Here is an 18684-nt window from a genome sequence, read left to right as displayed (position 1 = left end):
TCTAGGTTATCTAAAGAAGCACAGTGTAACTTAGGGTAGGCTCCTGAGCCTGCCTCTGCCTGCCTTCCACCTCCCCAGATCCCTTTCTCTGGCCCAGTCTTTGGCCCTTGGTTTTCTTTCCAGATTGGAGGTTTCCAAGAGGCCCTCCAGGGGAGTGAGTGACAGCAGGCACCTCCAATCTGGGTAGCTGCAGGCCTTTGTGCCTCATCCTCTGCAGGCCCCCATCCTGGGCAGAGGGGCCTGGGGCTGGGCCCAGAGTCCAGCCATCCAGGTGCTCCTTTCCCAGTTTGAATTCAATAAATCTGTCCACTCCCCTTTTGTGGGAGTGAATGTTTTAACAGCCAAAAAAAAAAAAAATCCATTCCCACACATATTCCCCAGACTTCTGCTTGAATGAATTGGCAAACTCATTAAGCTCCTTAGTAGTGTAGTGATTTCCTCATGGACTACACTTTCTACCTCTCCTCTAGGGGCCTGATTTGCCCTGAGTCTGGCTATGGGTCTAGAAGAAACTATTGGTGGGTCTTGAAAAATATCAATATTGTCTTGTCTGGCATTTTCTTCAGCAAAAGTCACTGCTGGTTTATCAGACTCTGAGGGATTAATTTCCTCATGTGAAAGAGGCATTACTTCAAGGGGTGGGACTGAGGGTACTACTTCCTTGGGTGAAGTAAGCCCCTGAGAATCTGAAAATTCAAAATTCTCAGCTTCAACAGGGTCCTTCCACACATCCCCATCCCAAGTTACAGAATCCCATTCTCTGCCAATTAGTGGCCTTACTTTAACTGCTGACACCCTCTGAGGCTGAGACTTGAATTTTCGCTGTAATTCAGCCAACTGTATATTGAGAGCTTCAGTTTGGTTTTCTGCAACTCTAGCTCTGTGGCTGCTGGAGAGAAGATTCTCTTCAAGGGCACACTTAGAACCCTTTAGATTGTTTACCTGTATCTGGAGCCATTTGATTTTATCATATAGCTCATTCTTTTCCTTCATCACTTTTTCCAGAGACACTAAGAGCAACAAGCCAGCAAAATCATATTCCAATTTTCCCCCCAACTTGTAGAAAGCTTTGTACACTGAGCCACCTAATTAATTCATCAAGATAATCAAATGGGATCTGATGCCCTCTTCTGGTGTGACTGAAGACAGCTACAGTGTATTCACATACATTAAATAAATAATAAATAAAAAATAAATAAATAAGTCTTAAAAAAAAAAGAAAAGAAAACAAGGTGTACAACTCCAGAGGAACACCTGAAATTAGTGGTGGAAGGGAGAAAGAGGAGAGGGGGTTAGAGGAAGCAAGCAAGCAAGTAAGCAAGCAAGCAGGGATTGGGGGACAGGGTATGCCACGTAGGGGCTGAGGGATGTCAGAATAGCCTGGAGACCATATCTGTTTTGCTATGTAAAGTATGCACCTCAGTCCCTTGTCCCAGGCCTGAAACCAAACAGTATTGGTTCAAAATAAACTAAAATTTTGTCCAATCTTTTCCCTTCAAGCCACACAGACCACCCACCCCTTTAGTTTTTACATAATCAACTAAACAATGTTTCTATGTTTGGTTTCTTTTCTTTTTTTTAAAAGACATGTATTTATTTTAGGTATATGAGTACACTGTAGCTGTCTTCAGACACACCAAAAGAGAGCATTGGATTCCATTACAGATGGTTGTGAGCCACCATGTGGTTGTTGGGAATTGATCTCAGGACCTCTGGAAGAGAAGTCAGTGCTCTTAGGCTAAACCATCTCCCAGCCCTATATGTTTTTGTTTGTTTAGAAGGAGCTCCTTAAATCCAAGAATTTAATATTCTCTCTCATGCTGTATTTGAGCATTGTTTTTTTGAGACAGGGGCTCTCTGTGTAGGTGTCCTGGAACTCATTCTGTAGACCATGCTGGCCTCAAGCTTAACGAACTGGCTGCCTTTGCCTTCAGAGTTTTAAGATTAAAGTAGTGTGGCACCGTCGCCTGGCTTCGTGTCTTCGAGGCAGGGCCTCACTCGGTAGCCCTAACTGGCCTGGAACAGGGTATGTAAACTAGGGAGGCCTGGAGTTCACTGAAATCCTCCAGTCTCTGCCTCCAGAATGCTAGGATTAAAGGAGCGCTCCATTAGGGCTGACGAAATCGTGTCTTTGAGCAAACTGTTAAAAGCATGTCATACGGAAATAAGGCAGGAGCGCACCATCTTTAGCACATACTGTCTCCTTGATATACCAACTGGTGGAGAAAAAGTCACTTAAAAAGAAATAGTAAGGGCTTCTCAGACAGCACCCCTGAGAAGAACAGGTCTCTCCAACTCAGTTTCCAGGTCCAGGACTCGGGAAGCTGCGGAACTCAGATGTGCGAGGACCGGGAGGAGGTCGAACCGGCGCACAAAGGACCGCCCGGCGGCGGGGGAACGGTTTGACAGGAACACAGGGCCGCGAGGAGGCTGCAGCGATGCTCCCGTCTTTGCAGGAATCGCTGGATGGGGATGAAAAGGAGCTGGAGAGCAGCGAAGAGGGTGGCTCCGCGGAAGAGCGGAGACTCGAGCCGCCGCCCAGCAGCCACTACTGCCTGTACAGCTTCCGCGGAAGCAGGTGCCCGCGCCCTGCCCGCTGCGCCCGCGGCCCCGCCGCCCGGCCTTGCACCCCGCGGCCCCCACTCGCCATCTCCTCTCCCAGCCAAGGTCTCTGGCCCGATGGGCCCTCCTGGCCTCAGTCGGTTCTTTCCGGCTCTCCTGGGTTTTTATGCCCGGCACTCCCAAACCTCTGCCCTCTTTCAGCCGGTCTTTGCAGCCTCTGACATCTGTTCATTTGAGTTCTTGAAAGACGCGTTCCTTCAGAGTCTCTCCCTAGTCCTCTGCTCCTGTCCCCAGTTGACTTCATTTCTATCACACATTTTAACCCCAGCCCTCTAATTTGCTCTGTTTTTTCAGCCTCTCTTGCTCCTCGTTACCTCCTGCATACGCCGGCTGACTTTCCAGGAGTCGTTCTGACCCTGGAATATATTCTTTAAGATGTATTCTTAAATTTTAACTATGTGTTTGTATGTGGGTATTCGCACATGCATACAAATGCCCACTGAGGCCAGAGGTGTCAGATACATCTGGAACTTGAGTTACAGGTGGTTGTAAGGTGGCCTAAGTGGGTGCTTGGAACCAAACTAGGATCATTCCCCAAGAACAGTAAGCGTTGTTAACCTCAGAGATAGCTCCCCAAGTCCTGTTTATTTTTTATTTTAATTAATTTATATTGTCTGAATAAAAAATTATTTGCATTGGTGTTTTGCCTGCATGTCTCTGTGAGGCTGTCTGATCCCCTGGAACAGAAGGTACAGACAGTTGTGAGATGCATGTAGGTGCTGGGAATTGAACTCAAGTCCTCTAGAAGAGCAGCGATGCTCTTAACTACTGTGCCATTTTTCCATCCATTAACTTATTTTTTTTTAAAAACTAATTTTTTAAAAAGATTTGTTTTATGTAAGTACACGATCTTTCTCTTAAGACACACCAGAAGAGGGCATTGAATTCCATTACAGATGGTTGTGAGCCACCATGTGGTTGCTGGGACTTGAACTCAGGAGCTCTGGAAGAGCAGTCAGTGCTCTTACCACTGAGCCATCTCTCCAGCCCCCCTTAACTTATTTTTAAAGAGGAATTTCTTCAAACTTTCGGGATATTTTGTCTTTTCTCTACTTATTAAATACCCTGAACAGAAAGGAGGGTCTTGTCAGCCCTCTTTTATGGCGTTTCTGCCCTGAGAACAGGCAGTGGAGGACCATGCAGTTGTGGCCTTGCAGCGTTCTGACTGAGTCCTTGTTTTTACCCAGCTTGCAAAGGCTCGATTGACAGCTTATAACTGATAGTACTGTTGTATTGTGTCTTGCAGATTGACACAGAACCGAGGGGATAGTGATGATGGACGTTCATGTGGCACAAATGCAGAAACTCCCTCTGGTGATGATTTCAGGTAAAAAAAAAAAATGGGCATAACTGTTATCTCTGTGCTTTCCCTGTCTGTGCATATCCATAGAAGTCAGTGGGGTGTCTTGTTGCCACTGCGTTCTGAGTCAGACCTTCAGCCTCTCCTATCCTTTAGGAACCTCTCCTGATCTCCCCCTTGACTCTTCCATTCAAGGCAAGAGCAGATGCAAAGACTGACACTGAGTCTGTGATTGAACCCAGAGCTGTGTAAACCCTAGCCAAACTCCAACAGACACTAAGCTTTAGCCGACCGAGTCGTCTTTTTGTGGTTGTTGTTTTTGGGATAGGGTTTCTCACTAGCTGTCTTGGAACTCACTAAGAAGACCAGGTCTTGAACTCACAGGGATCTGCCTGCCTCTAAAGGAGGCAGTTGCTGAGTTTAAAGGCGAGAGCTACTACTTGTGGCAAGATAATGGTCTTTAAGGAGGAAAGGTGAATTTGGCTCAGTCTCAGAAGTTTCAGTCCACGTGGTTTCTTAGCCCTGTTGCCTGTGAGCCAGCAGCAACAGGAATCCAGGCAGGAGCAAAAGCAGAAGAGCCTGTTAACTCCATGGCAGCTAGGGAGAGATGCAAAGAGGGAGAGAGGCAGGCAGCTCCAGCCAACTCCCAACTAGTCAGGGTTCTGATATGTTATTAGGATCATATTTCCAGTGCCTTAGCTTCCATCCACCTTCTACTGGTTCTAATACTTCCAATAGCACTATAGTCTGGGAGCCAAACCTGCCTTCAGGGGACATTCCGAATCTGAATAATAACTCAATAACAGGGGCATCAGGTAGATAGCTTTTTTCTTTTCTCCTCTCTCTCTCTCCTTCTTTCTCTCTCTTTCTCTCTCTCTCTCTCTCTCTCTCTCTCTCTCTGTTTTGTTTTTGTTTGTTTGTTGAGTTTTTTGTCTTTTGAGACAGGGTCTGTCTGTATAAGTCTGTCTGTTCTAGAACTTGCTTTGTAGACCAGGCTGGCCTGGAATTCAGAGATAAGCAAGCCTGCCCTGAGTGGTGGGATTAAAGGAGTGCACCACTGCTGACTAGTTGATCGATTTCTTAAGAGAGCCCCTGAAATTGGTATGATGGTGCATAGCCTGGGGCAAGTTTGAGGCTAACCTAGGCTATGAAGCTAGTTCAAGACCAGTCTGGGCTATACAGGGGCTCTGGCTTTGGTTTGTTACATGTGGCTTATGGGTCTGAGTGCACGGCTGGTAAGGGACGTGTGTCTCGTTTGTGTAGCCTGTCATTGGTGGATTCCAATCTACCATCTGAAGTGGAGCCGGAGCTTCGCAGCTTCATCGCTAAGCGTCTCTCCAAGGGAGCGTTCTTTGAAGGGCTGGGTAATGTTGCATCTGTAGAGCTGAGGTAAGTATAAAATATGCTGTCTCCTGTGTTTTTATTTCTGAGCTAAACATGAGAAGTGTGGAGAAACTCGAAGAGATCTAGACCTGCAGAAAGCATCTTTGTTTTCCATTCCCTGCACCTCCTGCCCTTCCACTCCCAGACAGAGCACTAAATCTTACACATAAATGTTATGAAATTAGCCTGAGTGAGAGCCTGGCATCTGCATGTACTTTCCTCTGTTGTATGCTTAGACAGGAGGCTCTCTAGCTGGAGAGGCAGCCTTGATGGAGAGCACTTTCCTGATGTGTGCAATTCCTCTGTACCTTTGTAATTATCTACCGAAGTGGAAGCTGTATGCCCATGGCTTATAGCATGCTTTCACAAATGCTGATGGAGTTCTTACAAAGGGAGACTAGCAGTTACCGTATTTTCCAGTGCAAAAGTAAACAGAGAAATTAACCTGGAAGCCCAAGGTCACAGGGAGGTCAGGCTTACATAGGCACCCTCAGCCTGATTCCACAGTCTTGCCATTATACTCCTTCAGACCAGGCATTTGTTTAAATATAGATTCCCTTAGGAGCATATACCTCTGGCCCAAGGATAACACTACTGGATAAACATGGCACATCCATGACATGTGGGGGAACATGCTTATTTTTACGTAAACATTCTATGAACAGAGCTGAAATTTGTGTAGATTTTTCTTTAAACAATTAAAAAGTATTTTACGGGGGGTTGGGGATTTAGCTCAGTGGTAGAGTGCTTGCCTAGCAAGCACAAGGCCCTGGGTTCGGTCCCCAGCTCCGAAAAAAAAAAAAGAAAAAAGAAAAAAGAAAGTATTTTATGTATATGGCTATTCTGCCTGCATGAATGTCAGTGCGTAAGGTGTGTGCCTATTTCTTGCAGAGTCCAGGAGCGGGTGTGGGGTCCCCAGGAACAGAAATACAGATGGTTGTGAGCCACCATGTGCTGGGATCGAACCTGGGTCTTTTAGAAGAGCAGCCAGTGATCTTTTAACTGCCAAGCCATCTCCCCAGCCCCTGGACTTTTCACATAAGACAGTGGAATGCAGTGAACCTCTTTTAGAGGCTGGTTGGTTTGTTTTTATGAGACAAGGTTTCACCACGTAACCCTGAGTGGTCTGGAACTCACCATGTAGACCAGGTTGTCCTTGAACTCCTAGAGGTCTACCTATGTCTGCCTGCTAGGGCTGAGATTGATGTGCATCACCACGCCTGATCTGTAGGCTGCTTCATTAGACCTCACGTGGGTGATGTTCCTCCTGCTGAGATAAGCAGGATGGGAAGGTTGGGGAGCTCTGCATGGCGGGCAGTCTGAAAGTGTTACCAGATCAAGACCAGGTTCAGAGCCACCTACAAAGTGAGGAATGAGAGTACTCAGGTACTTCACTTTACTTTTTCCTTTCTTTTCTAGAATTCCAGGTTACCGAGTTGGTTGTTATTACTGCCTTTTCCAACAGGAAAAACTGCTTCCTGAAATAGCAGCAGTGGAATCTGAACATAACCCTTCTGAATACGTGGTCTGCTTCTTAGGAGGCTCTGAGAAAGGACTGGAGCTATATCCTTTCTTTGGTGTTTGAGGCTATCAGGAAGGAGAGCCAAGGGGGAAATGGCACATGGCCTTTACCCTTAAGGGGGTGTTGGAATGTCATTTGTGACAATTTGTCTAGGCTCTATGAGTGTATTCGTTTGTGTGTGGTAAGAGGAGAGACAGACAGAGAGACAGACAGACAGGGTCTTACTTGTAGTCCCAGAATGGAACTCATTATGTAGACCAGGCTGGCCTTGAACTTACAGTGATCCACCGCCTCTGACACAGTGCTGGAATTAAGGGCACATGCCACTACTCAGCTGAGACTTTGTATTTCTGGCTGGGAGGTAAAATACTGATGGATCATTCTGTGTCTCTTCCTTAAGAACGTACTTTCAGGCTTGAGTTGGACAAGTATATTCAAGGGCTGAAGAGTAACATGAACTGTGAGGTAAGGTGGCTGACTCAGGAGTGATGAGCATGGACATACATGACTACTAGTCCGGTCACTTAGTAGTCACTGACATTTGAATTCTAAATTCTCATCTTGTGGACAGTAGATGAGTGCTGTGTGACATAGGCAGGGAAGGCAGCACTGAAGGTTTCATATTCTACTTTTGATGTGTTGCACCAGTGAAAACGTATTAAATCCAATTGTGGAAACTCACACCTGACATCCTGGCACTTGAGAGGCAGAGTTTGAGGGTAGCCTAGTTTACGTAGCTAATTCCAAGCCTACCAGAGCTCCATAGTGGACCCTATCTCAAAAGCAAAACAAGAACCTGGAAAGATGGATAAATGGTTAGAGCACTGGCTGTTCTTCCAGAGGACTCAGGTTCAATTCCCAGCACTCACATGGCAGCTCACAACCATCTGTAACTCCAGTTCCAGGGGTTCTGACATCTTACCTCCTTGAGCCCCAGGTATGCAAGTGGTAAACAGATATGGAGGCAAAATACCCAATTAAAATAAATTTTAAAAAAAGATAGCTGGGAGATGTCGCAAAAGTAAAGGTGCCTACCACCAAGTCTGACTGACTTGAGTTTGACACCCAGGACTCGTATTGTGGAATGAGAGAACTGACTTACATGGGTTGTCCTCTGACCTCCGTGTATGGAGGGCACATGTATGCACACACAGAAATAAAGTGAAAAAGAAAGACAAACATATGTGAAACTTAGTGTCAGTTAATAACATCCTGGTGGGGAAGAAGATACCTTTTATCTGATTTCTAGGTACACAGGACTCATACTTTGGTGAGCATGAGGGGTCCATCAGAGATATGCTATGCCATAGTCTATAGATATCAAGTTTTAAAAACATTTCATTATTTTATGAATTGGTCATATCTATATTGAGTAATTTATCTAAACTTGTCAAAACTATGTTTTCTAGCCAGGTGTGCTGCTGCGAGTCTACACTCCCAGCACTGGGAAGATGGAAACAGGAGAATCAGGAGGTTAAGGTAGTCTCAGCTACAGAGAATTTGACACCCATCTGATTTATGTAAGGTGCTGATGTAAGGTGCTGTCTGAAAAAAACTAGATGGTGGTAGCTCTTGCATTTAAACCCAGCATAGTAATCGAATCTCTGAGTTCAAGGCCAGCTTGGTCTACAGAAGGAATTTCAGGACATCCAGGACTACACAGAGAAACATGTCTTGAAAAAACAAAATAAAACACCCCCCCCTCCACCACCACCACCAAGAAAGAAGTATGGCCAGGCACATTGGCACGTAGTTATAATCTCAGTATCTGGGAGGTTTAAGATTTCAAGGTCAAGGCTGGCCTGCATTACATGGTTAAACCATGTCTTACAAACAAACAAACATGAGATACCAGTCCTAGTTTTTGTTTTCTAACTCAGGAGTATAGGGGTAAAGGGGATGGAAAGATGATGGCTCATCAGTTAAGAACACTTACTGCTTTTCCAGAAAGTTCTTAGCACCCAAGTCTGGTGGCTCACAATCACCAATAACTCCAGTTCCAGAGAGTTCAGCACCCACTTCTGGACTCCAGGAGGCATCCACAGGAACATAATTATGTACATACAGATACAAATAAAAATTTTTAAGTTATTTTGAAGAGGGGCTAAGAAGGAGGCTTAGTATGTAAAGGGCTTACAATGCAAGCATGAGGACCTGAGTTTGGACTCCAACATCCACAAAGAAATTTGGGTGTGGTGACGTCACCTGTTATACCAGTGTTGAAGTTGGGGAGACAGAGAGATGGCTGTACCTTGCTGGCCGGCCAGCCAGGTTCAGGGAGAATCCCTTACTCAAGAAAATAAGACGGAGGGGCTGGGGAGGTGCTGCCCGCCAGGACTGAAGACCTAAGATCAGCATTCTGCACCCACACGGCTGGAGGCCAGGACTGACTTCTGCAAGCTGTTCTAAACACAGACACCATGACACAAACCTGTCCAGTACCACTCCAAAGATGTAATTTAAAATGAGGTAGAGAGGGGTTGGGGATTTAGCTCAGCGTAGAGCGCTTGCCTAGCGAGCGCAAGGCCCTGGGTTCGGTCCCCAGCTCCGAAAAAAAGAAAAAAAAAATGAGGTAGAGAGAATTGAGGAAGACATCTCATGTCAGCCATTAGCTTACATGCACAGAATACATATACCATACACACAGAGCAAAAAAGAAAAAAAGTCTAGTAAGCTAAAGGCTTTTATGATACTACAACAAATGGCATTCCCTCTTGATTAGGAAAGGAGCCTGGGGAGTGATCTGAAGTCCTATCTGAACAGCTGGTATGAGGATGTGCTGTGTCCGATCCAAAGGGTGGTTCTTCTCTTTCAGGAGAAACTGACCTTTCTGCTACATGCTGTAAGTAATGCTCCTGAACGAGCGCTCCCGACGACAACTGCCTCAACGAGCTCGGCCATTTAGAAACACACTCCTTTTCTCTAAATGCTACCTTTCCCTTCCTGTGTATTTCCTCAGACTATGCTGTTTAGACCACATCTTACTGACTCTCACCTAGAAAGTTCTTGTTTAAGGTAGGGTTGAATTGTAAATCTCAGCAAAGTCCTTCCATTAAAACATGTGCTTTCAGGCAGCAGTGCTGGTGCATGTCTACACTCCCAGCACTGGGGGGTGGAAGCAGAATCAGGAGGTTAGGGCCAGTCTCAGCTGCATAGAGCGTTTAACACCCACGTGATTTATGTACGAACCTGGTCCATCATAGCTGGGTCACATTAAAAAAAAATAAACTTTTCTTTTTAGCCACTTTTAAAGATAGGTTCTTACCAGGCAGTGGTGCTGCACACCTTTAATTTAGCACTTGGGAGGCAGAGGCAGGAGATCTCTGAGTTTGAGGGCAGCCTGGTCTATAGGAGAACCAAGGCTATGCAGGGAAACCCTGTCTCAAAAAGCAAGAGAGAGAGAGAGAGAGAGAGAGAGAGAGAGAGAGAGAGAGAGAGAGAGAGAGAGAGAGGAGACCTCACTATGTAGTCTAGGATTGCTTAACTTTTTAAAGAAAAGACTTAAATTCCTCATTTGTGTGTGTGTACACGTTTCTGAGGTGGTTCTCATCTTCCTCCTTGTTCTATGTGATATACTACGGGCTGGTTGGCCCTTGAGCTTTTTGCTGGTTGTGTCATTTCTACTTCCCATGTCACCATAGGAGTGCCAGGTTATAGTCCCAAATCTGACTTCTCACATGGGTTCCAGGGATCTCACTCAGATTGTCTGCTTGAACAGCCAGCACTTTTGCACTCACTGAGTCTTTTTCCTGCCTTTGATTCCTACCTACCTCAGTGCCAGGACTGTGGACCTGCCCACCCACACCATCTTAAATAATTACCGTCTGAAATAAAGGGAAACAGTGCAATTTCTAGACTGTTTGAAAAAAGCAATGCAGTTTTAACTATGAAAATGTTTAGGCCCCACACAAGCCTGATGACCTTAGTTCAAGCCTCAGATTCCATAAGGTGGCAGGAGAATCAAATCCCAGAATTTTTGTTCTGCCGTCCATCCGTGTGTGTGTGTGTGTGTGTGTGTGTGTGTGTGTGTGTTTTCATTCTTTGAGATGTTTACACACACACATACACACATAGACATGTGCCCACACACATACTAAATTAATAGATAGATTTGGGGGCTACTATACTTGCTGCCAAACTTGACAACCTGAGTTCAAACCCTGGAACCCTCATGCTGGAAGTTGACCTCTGACCTCCACAAGAGTACATACAGCCCCCATTAAAATAAGTAAGTAAAGTAAAGAAATGCTGAAAAATGCTAAAACACATGCTTCTAATCCTAGCATTAGGGAAACTGAGGCTGGAGGATCAGAAGCTCCAGGCTAGCCTATGCTTAGAGCTTAGAGCACTTGCAGAAGATGCAATGGCTAGTGCTCTTAGTGCCTGGGGCACGATGCATTTGGATGGGAGTGCTGGACCAGTGAGGAACAGGAGGCAAGTGCTAACTGTTCCTTCTCCCTCTCTCTCATAGGCTCTGAGTTACACTCCTGTTGAATTTAAAGAATCAGATGAAAAAACAAAGAGAGACATTAACAGGTAAAGACAATTTCTTAAGAAAGCACACCCCACCCCCACCCCACCCCATGCATGTCCCGGCAAGCTCAACCTCCCCTTCCTGTTCAGAATGCATTTGCTTTCTCCTGTTCTGCAATGCTGGTTGTGGAAAGGACTTGTATATGTGACAGGTTTCTGAGTGTCGCCAGTCTCCAAGGACTTATTCATGAAGGCACCATGACCTCTTTGTGCATGGCCATGACAGAGGAACAGCATAAGTCTGTGATCATCGACTGTAGTGGCCCCCAGCCTCAGTTTCACAATGCAGGTGAGTCGGAAACCAAGAGGCACTGTGTGGACCTCTTGGACTGAAAGCACAAGATACAGACATGTTCTTCTTATGCAGTACTAAGCTTGTGGAGACCTTAGTGATCCTAGAAACAGGGGTTCAAGTCATGCTTGGTATGTAAGAAAACTCACATGTGTACACAGGAGCAAACTTTTAATATTTTGAGACAGGTTCTCGCTGTATAGTCTAGGTTGGCTTTGAGCTGACAGCCCTCCTAGAATTACAAGAATGTATCATATAAAGGCTTATTTTTGGTTGGTCGATTGGTTGATTGCTTTTGAGAAACAGTCTCATATAGGCTATACTGGCCTTGTACTTCTAACTCTCTTGCCTCTACTTTCTAAGGACCTCATGCTTGCATGGCCAAGAGCCTCATCCATTGAGCCACCTCCCCAACTCTAAAGGCATTTTAAACATTTCTTAATCATTTAGTTTGTATATACATGAGCATGTATGAAGATTAGAGAGCAGCTTTTGGGAAAGGTTTTTCTCCTTCTATCATTAGGATCAAACTCAGGGTTGTCTCAAATACCTTCATCCACTGAGTCACCTTGCTAGCCCCACATAAAGGCTTTGTGTGTGTGTGTGTGTGTGTGTGTGTGTGTGTGTGTGTGTGTGTGTGTGTGTGTGCATGTGCATGTCTGTCCATGTGTGTAGAAGTGTAAGTGCTACAGTGTGCATGTGTTTTTCAGGCCTAGCTTGCCCATGAACTTTGAGGCCTCTCCTGTCCTTCCTTCCATCTCCTCATATAATGCTGAGAATACAGATGCCTGCACTGTGTGTATCAACCTTTACAGGGTCTAGGGATTCCAATTGAGGTCCTCATGCTGTGCGACAAGTGCTTTTTCCTTCCTGGCCATTTCTCTCACCCACCAAGACCTCTTTGAAACACGATCTCACTATGTATCCCAGGCTGTCCTCAGTCTCTGTCTACCCTCTGACTGCTAGGATTAAAGGTGTTGGGCCACACATGGCAGCCTTCTTTTTGAGACAATGTTTCAAAAACCTGGAACTTACTACATAAACTAGACTGTCTCCTAAGTTTGGGAGGATCTCAGGATACAAGCGAACAGCTCTATACATACTCTTTGTTGTTTCCGTTGTTGTAATGGGCTCTCTTCTCAGTGATCCTCTACCTCTGCCTCTCTCTCTCCAGTGCTGGATTTAAAGGCATATACCAACATACCCAGCTTCTAAAGCATTTTTTGATAAATTGGAAGAAACCCAAATGTTTACCAACAGGAATTCAATAATAAACTGCTAATTTACACAGTGGCATGTAGAGCAGCTAAAGTGAACTAGAAATACATGTTAGTATGGCTCAGAAACAAAGTTTAGTGAAGCAGCCTCTAAGCTTTAACCCACAAAGCTTTAACATGTACAAAACACACTTATATAAGGTAAAGGTAGGTAGCCAAAGCTTAAAGTATGTATAGGAACGTCAGTCTTTTCTGACGGGGAGGAAGGGACTGCACTTGACTGTGTGGGGATTTCTTAGCTATGCGTTAACAGTTTTTGACACCAAAGCAGAAGTGTGTTTTGTTTTGTTTTGTTGCTTGTTTTTTGTTTTTGGTTGGTCGTTTGGTTGATTTCTCCAGACAGGGTTTCTCTGTGTAATAGCCCTGGTCGTCTTGGACTTGCTTTGTAGATCAGGCTGGCCTTAAACTCATAAGCCCCACCTGCTGCTGTCTCCTAAGTGCTGGGAGTTTTAAATATTTATAAATGTTTTTATAAAGAAATTCATGTGCCAGGCCTGGATAGATGGTTAATAGCATGTACTGCTCTTTCAGAAAACTAGACTTGTGTTTGGCACATCTGCTCTCCCAGGGTACCTGTACTCAGGTACACATGTGCACATATATCCATAAGGGAAAATAACAAAAGTAAACTCTTTAAAAGCTGGAATGCATGTATGTGCTCTGTGGAACTTAGTCTCCTGTATTTGCTGTTGTTTAGGAAGCAACCGTTTCTGTGAGGACTGGATGCAAGCTTTCTTACACAGTGCTGAGGGCGGCAACCCTTTTCTTTTCAGACAAGTCCTGGAAAACTTTAAACTGAAGGTAATGAATTGGCTGTGGGCCAAGAGCCAGCTACATTGTTTTTGTTCTGCATCTAATTAGGCAGGTGGTAGCTCAGAGATGGGCTTTTGCAGTTACAATGTCCTTTAAATGGGGCATCCTCAGAGCTCAGAACACAGGCCAGCCAGAGTTATAGTGAGACCCTGTGTCAAGAAACAAAACAAGGGGCTGGGGATTTAGCTCAGTGGTAGAGCGCTTACCTAGGAAGCGCAAGGCCCTGGGTTCGGTCCCCAGCTCCGGAAAAAAAAGAACCAAAAAAAAAAAAAAATAGTAAGAAACAAAACAAAAACTGACATTCTCAGTGTACACTGAATGCTCAGCTAGAGAGGAGCTATTTTTCAAGTAGGTCATCATCTCACCGAACTGTTTTAACAGGCTAATCTTTTTCTAGGCTATACAAGACACAAACAATTTGAAGAGATTTATCCGGCAGGCAGAGATGAATCATTACGCTTTGTTTAAATGTTACCTGTTCCTTAAGAACTGTGGCAGTGGCGATATCCTTTTGAAGATTGTTAAAGTAGAACATGAAGAAATGCCCGAGGCCAAAAGTGTGGTGGCGGTCCTTGAAGAATTCATGAGAGAAGCACTTGTCTGACATTCTGGTCCCGAGTTGAGGATCTGTTTCATGGAGTATCATATTGAGGGGCATGTGAGGGACTGTAGTTACCATTGTTTATAGATTGCGCTGCTCCTAAGGTGACTGGAAACACCCGCTTCTTCCTTTTGTGCTTTTTTGTTTAACTTACTTAAACACAACAATCAGAGGGATGTCTTCACCAGGTTCTAGGCAGATGTCATGTGTTACAACTGGAGTTTTACTGCCTTGCTAGTCTCTTAAATCCTAAGCATCAAACACGGGTCGCCTGAAAAGCTCTGGAGATGATATTTGGCTACTTGGGAAAGCTCGCTGTAGTGTTTAGCAGGACTTCCTCTTCCAAAAGAAACACAGTATGTCTTTCTCAGTACTTTGTAGAAGTGTTTGAAGCATAGGATCCTAGCAAGGTGTGCTGCTGCCTGTAATCCCAGCTAATCAGGAGGTTGGGCAGGAGGTTCTGAGGTTCCAGGCCAGCCTGAGCTCCAAAGTGAGTTTATATCCAGCCTGGACTACATGGTATCATCATCATCCCATCATAGACAACCTGTTCAATCTGTGAGTGCCTGATGTATATCGATGGTTGCATGCATGAAGGATGAAACCAGCTTTTTAGGCAAATATACAAATAATGAGTGTATAAGAATTTAAAAATGAGTTTTACATATAGAAGTTTGTAGGCTGCCGAGATGGCTTAGAAGGTAAAGAAACCTGCCACCAAGTCTGACGACCTTTGTTCAATCCCCAGTATTCACATGGTAGGAGAGAATCCGTTTTACAAATTCCCTCTGACCCATACATACCTGCATACACAATAGATAAATCTATTAAGAAATGGTGGGCTGGAGAGGCAGCTCAGCAGTTAAGAGCATTGTTGCTCTCAGAGGAGCCAACACCTGCTTGGTGGCTCACAACCATCTGTAACTTCAGTTTCAAGGGATTTGACACCCTGTTCTGACCTCCTCAGGATCAGGCACACATGTAATGTACAGATATACATGCGGACAAAACATGCACATAAAATAATCTAAAACCAATAAGGAAGAAAGAAAAGAAAGAGGAAGAGAAGAAAGGAATATACTAGCTTCAAGATGAAACATTCTCTCTGATTAAAAAGCGCTTGTGGAAATGGCCACATTATTTACAGGTATTTACTCGCCCGGAGCCTTTATTTTCTTCTTTGTTTTTAGATGAAAGCGCTGGAGTTCTTTTTTTTTTTTTTTTTTTTTGGTTCTTTTTTTCGGAGCTGGGGACCAAACCCAGGGCCTTGCGCTTCCTAGGTAAGCGCTCTACCACTGAGCTAAATCCCCAGCCCCAGCGCTGGAGTTCTTAAACAGTATTAAGAAAAAGGAAGAAAAACAGTAAATATAGGAAATATCCTTTACAAGCAAATATAAGAATGCACTTGAGGCCAAATGTGGTGATTCATGTCTTTGAATGTAACCCTCCACGAGACATAGGCAGTTGGATCTCTGAGTTTAGGGACAGTTTGATTTACTCAATTACATAGCACTCTTCAGGCCAGTCGGAGGTACACAGTGAGACTCTGTCTCAATAAATAAGAAAATAAACAATATTTTTTAAAAATTAAAAATGTAAACAAATTCTTCCCATCACAGTTGCTCGTTGATTTTAGATTTTTGTGTCTGTCACAAGCCTCAGATCATTTTACCCTGAATCAATTGCAAGTGAGTAGTCATTTCTAATTCCCATGGCTGCCAGCTGCAGCCACACACATAGCTGTTCTGCATAGCTCTTTAATAAATCCATTTGATAATGATTTTGGTTTATAAAATCAGGAGACTGCCTTGGGGATGCTGTCTCAGAGGAGCATGCGTCTGTAAAACGGAGACACTCTTGACTGCTTGTCAGCCCTTCTGGGAGCGGGGTTCTGGCCTTCAGAGTGACTGGTGGTGGCTCTCTGCCTTCACCCCACCATCGCCATCAGTCAGTTAGGGACATGACTCACCATGCCCTTTCTCTTTCTTTAATGAGAAATACAATTCAGGGTCTTCATAAATGCTTTCATCTGGCTTTAAAGTTTAATAACTTGGATTATAGGCAGTATAGGAAAGAATGTAAGTAGCATTTTTATAGCTGATGGCTGGATAGTCAGCAGCTCTGTGGCACTTTTCTTGAATCTTTTCCTAATGCACTTGCTGCCCACTTGGAAATCATTAAAAATGAGCAACTTTAGGACATTGAGATTTTGAATCCATAAAATAATAATTTTATTTTCAAACTCACAATCAGGAGTGTAGCAAATGGAACTCAAAAAATAAGTGTAGGGGCTGGGGGCTGGGGGGAGTAGCTTAGGGTAAAGTACTTGCTGTGCAAGCTCGAGGACCTCAGTTTGATTTTCAGAACCTACATACAAAAGCCAGGCATGCTAGCTTGTGCTTGTAACCCCAGCACTGGGGAGGAAGACAGTCTTTACTGCCCAACCTAGCTGACTTGGTAAGCTTCAGGACAGCAGAGACCTCATCAGAAAACAAATGGGGAAAAAAAAAATAGCTCAATGGATAAAGGCCCAAACCACCCAATCTGACGCCTGAGTTCTCTCTCCAGACCCATGTGAAGGTGGAGGAGAGCCCACTCCTGCAAGCTGCTCTCTCACTCTCTAAATGCTTCCCTCAAAGCTAACTCTTTTTTTTTTTTTTTTTTTGGTTCTTTTTTTTCGGAGCTGGGGACCGAACCCAGGGCCTTGCGCTTCCTAGGCAAGCGCTCTACCACTGAGCTAAATCCCCAACCCCTCAAAGCTAACTCTTAATTAACACACAGGAAAACAAAAGGTGATGCTCCTGAGGATTGACCTCTGACCTCCAAATGTCTGCACACACAAATAACAGTATACGTAATAATAATTAAGAACAAAAGCAAACGCAGCTGGCCGTGGTAGTGCACACCTTTACTTCCAACACTCAGGAGGCAGAGGCAGCTGGTGGACAGAGTAAGTTACAGAACAGCCAGGGCTACACAGAGAAACCCTGTCTTGAAAACCAAAACGTGGGTTGGGGATTTGGCTCAGTGGTAGAGCGCTTACCTAGGAAGCGCAAGGCCCTGGGTTCGGTCCCCAGCTCCGAAAAAAAGAACCAAAAAAAAAAAAAAAAAAAAAAAAAAAGCAGCTGCATTAAATCACTGGTGGATACAGGAACACCATAAGTCTCTATTCTTTGCTTATTCGTAGGTACTCACTTCTTTGTAACGTAGGCCTGCTACAGTACACAATTGTATATAGTAGTCTCGTGTTTAAGAAGAATCTGCAAACTCTGTACCACTATTAAAGACAAGAAAAAAAGATGTCATGGAATTGATTATCTTGTTGATATGAAAAAACAGCTCATAATCATAAACCTATGCTGTATTCAAATCTAAATAAGTAAATGTATTAAATTTTAAAGGCTTGGGGATAGGGGCTGGGGGAGCACCTTCTCAGAGGCAAAGAAGAGGGGAGATAGGGCAAAGATTCTAGGAGGGGGTACTGGGAGGGGGCAACGTTTGAAATGTAAATAAAATAATAAGGGCTTAAAAAGTGTTTGTTCAGATGTGAAATAAACTTGTGCTTGTGTGCAATGCATAGGAAATATGTTTGCCTTGTATCAAAATGTATATTTGTAACAATAAAACAAAGCTTCTAGTCAAGGCAGATATTTTACCTAACTGAGCTTAATTCTTACCTTTAATTATTTCCAGTAATTTTACATGGAAATTATTTTTTACACTCTCTCTCTCTCTCTCTCTCTCTCTCCACTAAAATGTGTGAAAAAACTCGAATGACCTGTTGGAATGTATGCGGAAGAGGTAAACATGTTTTCTGACTGGTTTGTTTGTTGTCTAAAAGCAGTTTCACCTGCAGGGTGCAGCAGCTCAGGTCCTTTCCCCTCTCACTGTTCAGAATGATAGGACACCAGATGAGGGTGCAGGCTTTTACACAGAGGCAGGAGGATCGCTGAGGTGGAGGCTAGCCTGGTCTACAGAGCGATTTCCAGGACAGCAAGAGTTACACAGAGAAACCCTGTCTCAAACAAAACAAAACAAAAGTGAGAGAAAGGACTAGATCCTGGAATTTGGGGTGACAGGAAGTAGTGACAGGGCTGACAAGTGAAGACTGAACAAACATTTCAAAGTTACCAACTGTTCCTGCATGGCCTTGAGCTGATGCAATGTGACAGACTCTTTTTACTGTGCATGTTCATGTGTTTGCATGTATATATGGAGATCAAAGGACATTGTATATGTGGCCTGAGGCTTGCCAAGTAGACTAGGTGGCCAGCTGGCGAGTCCCAGAGATTTGCCTCTGCTGTGCTGGGATGGCAAGTGTGCAGCACACCAGTCTTCATG

General features: G+C 44.4%; 1 protein-coding gene across 6 annotated transcripts; it reads left to right on the top strand.

Moving 5' to 3' along the window:
* The first annotated feature begins 2391 nt into the window (after window positions 1-2391).
* C10h17orf75 (similar to human chromosome 17 open reading frame 75) lies at window positions 2392-17989 on the top strand. 6 transcript variants are annotated; one of them, XM_087572611.1, is made up of 11 exons: window positions 2405-2578; window positions 3869-3949; window positions 5186-5311; window positions 6725-6868; window positions 7235-7292; window positions 9550-9669; window positions 11299-11363; window positions 11513-11649; window positions 13627-13730; window positions 14140-16856; window positions 17434-17989. In XM_087572611.1, exons 1-10 carry the CDS (start codon window positions 2439-2441, stop codon window positions 14344-14346), a joined length of 1182 nt encoding a protein of 393 aa, XP_087428737.1. In that variant the 5' UTR covers window positions 2405-2438; the 3' UTR covers window positions 14347-16856; window positions 17434-17989.
* The last annotated feature ends 695 nt before the right edge of the window (window positions 17990-18684 follow it).

This window comes from Rattus norvegicus, chromosome 10, assembly GCF_021556685.1.
Source record: "Rattus norvegicus strain SHRSP/BbbUtx chromosome 10, alternate assembly SHRSP_T2T, whole genome shotgun sequence".
NCBI lineage: Eukaryota > Metazoa > Chordata > Mammalia > Rodentia > Muridae > Rattus > Rattus norvegicus.
Note: the sequence above shows the minus strand (reverse complement) of the source record. Positions and strands in the feature narration are given on the sequence as shown.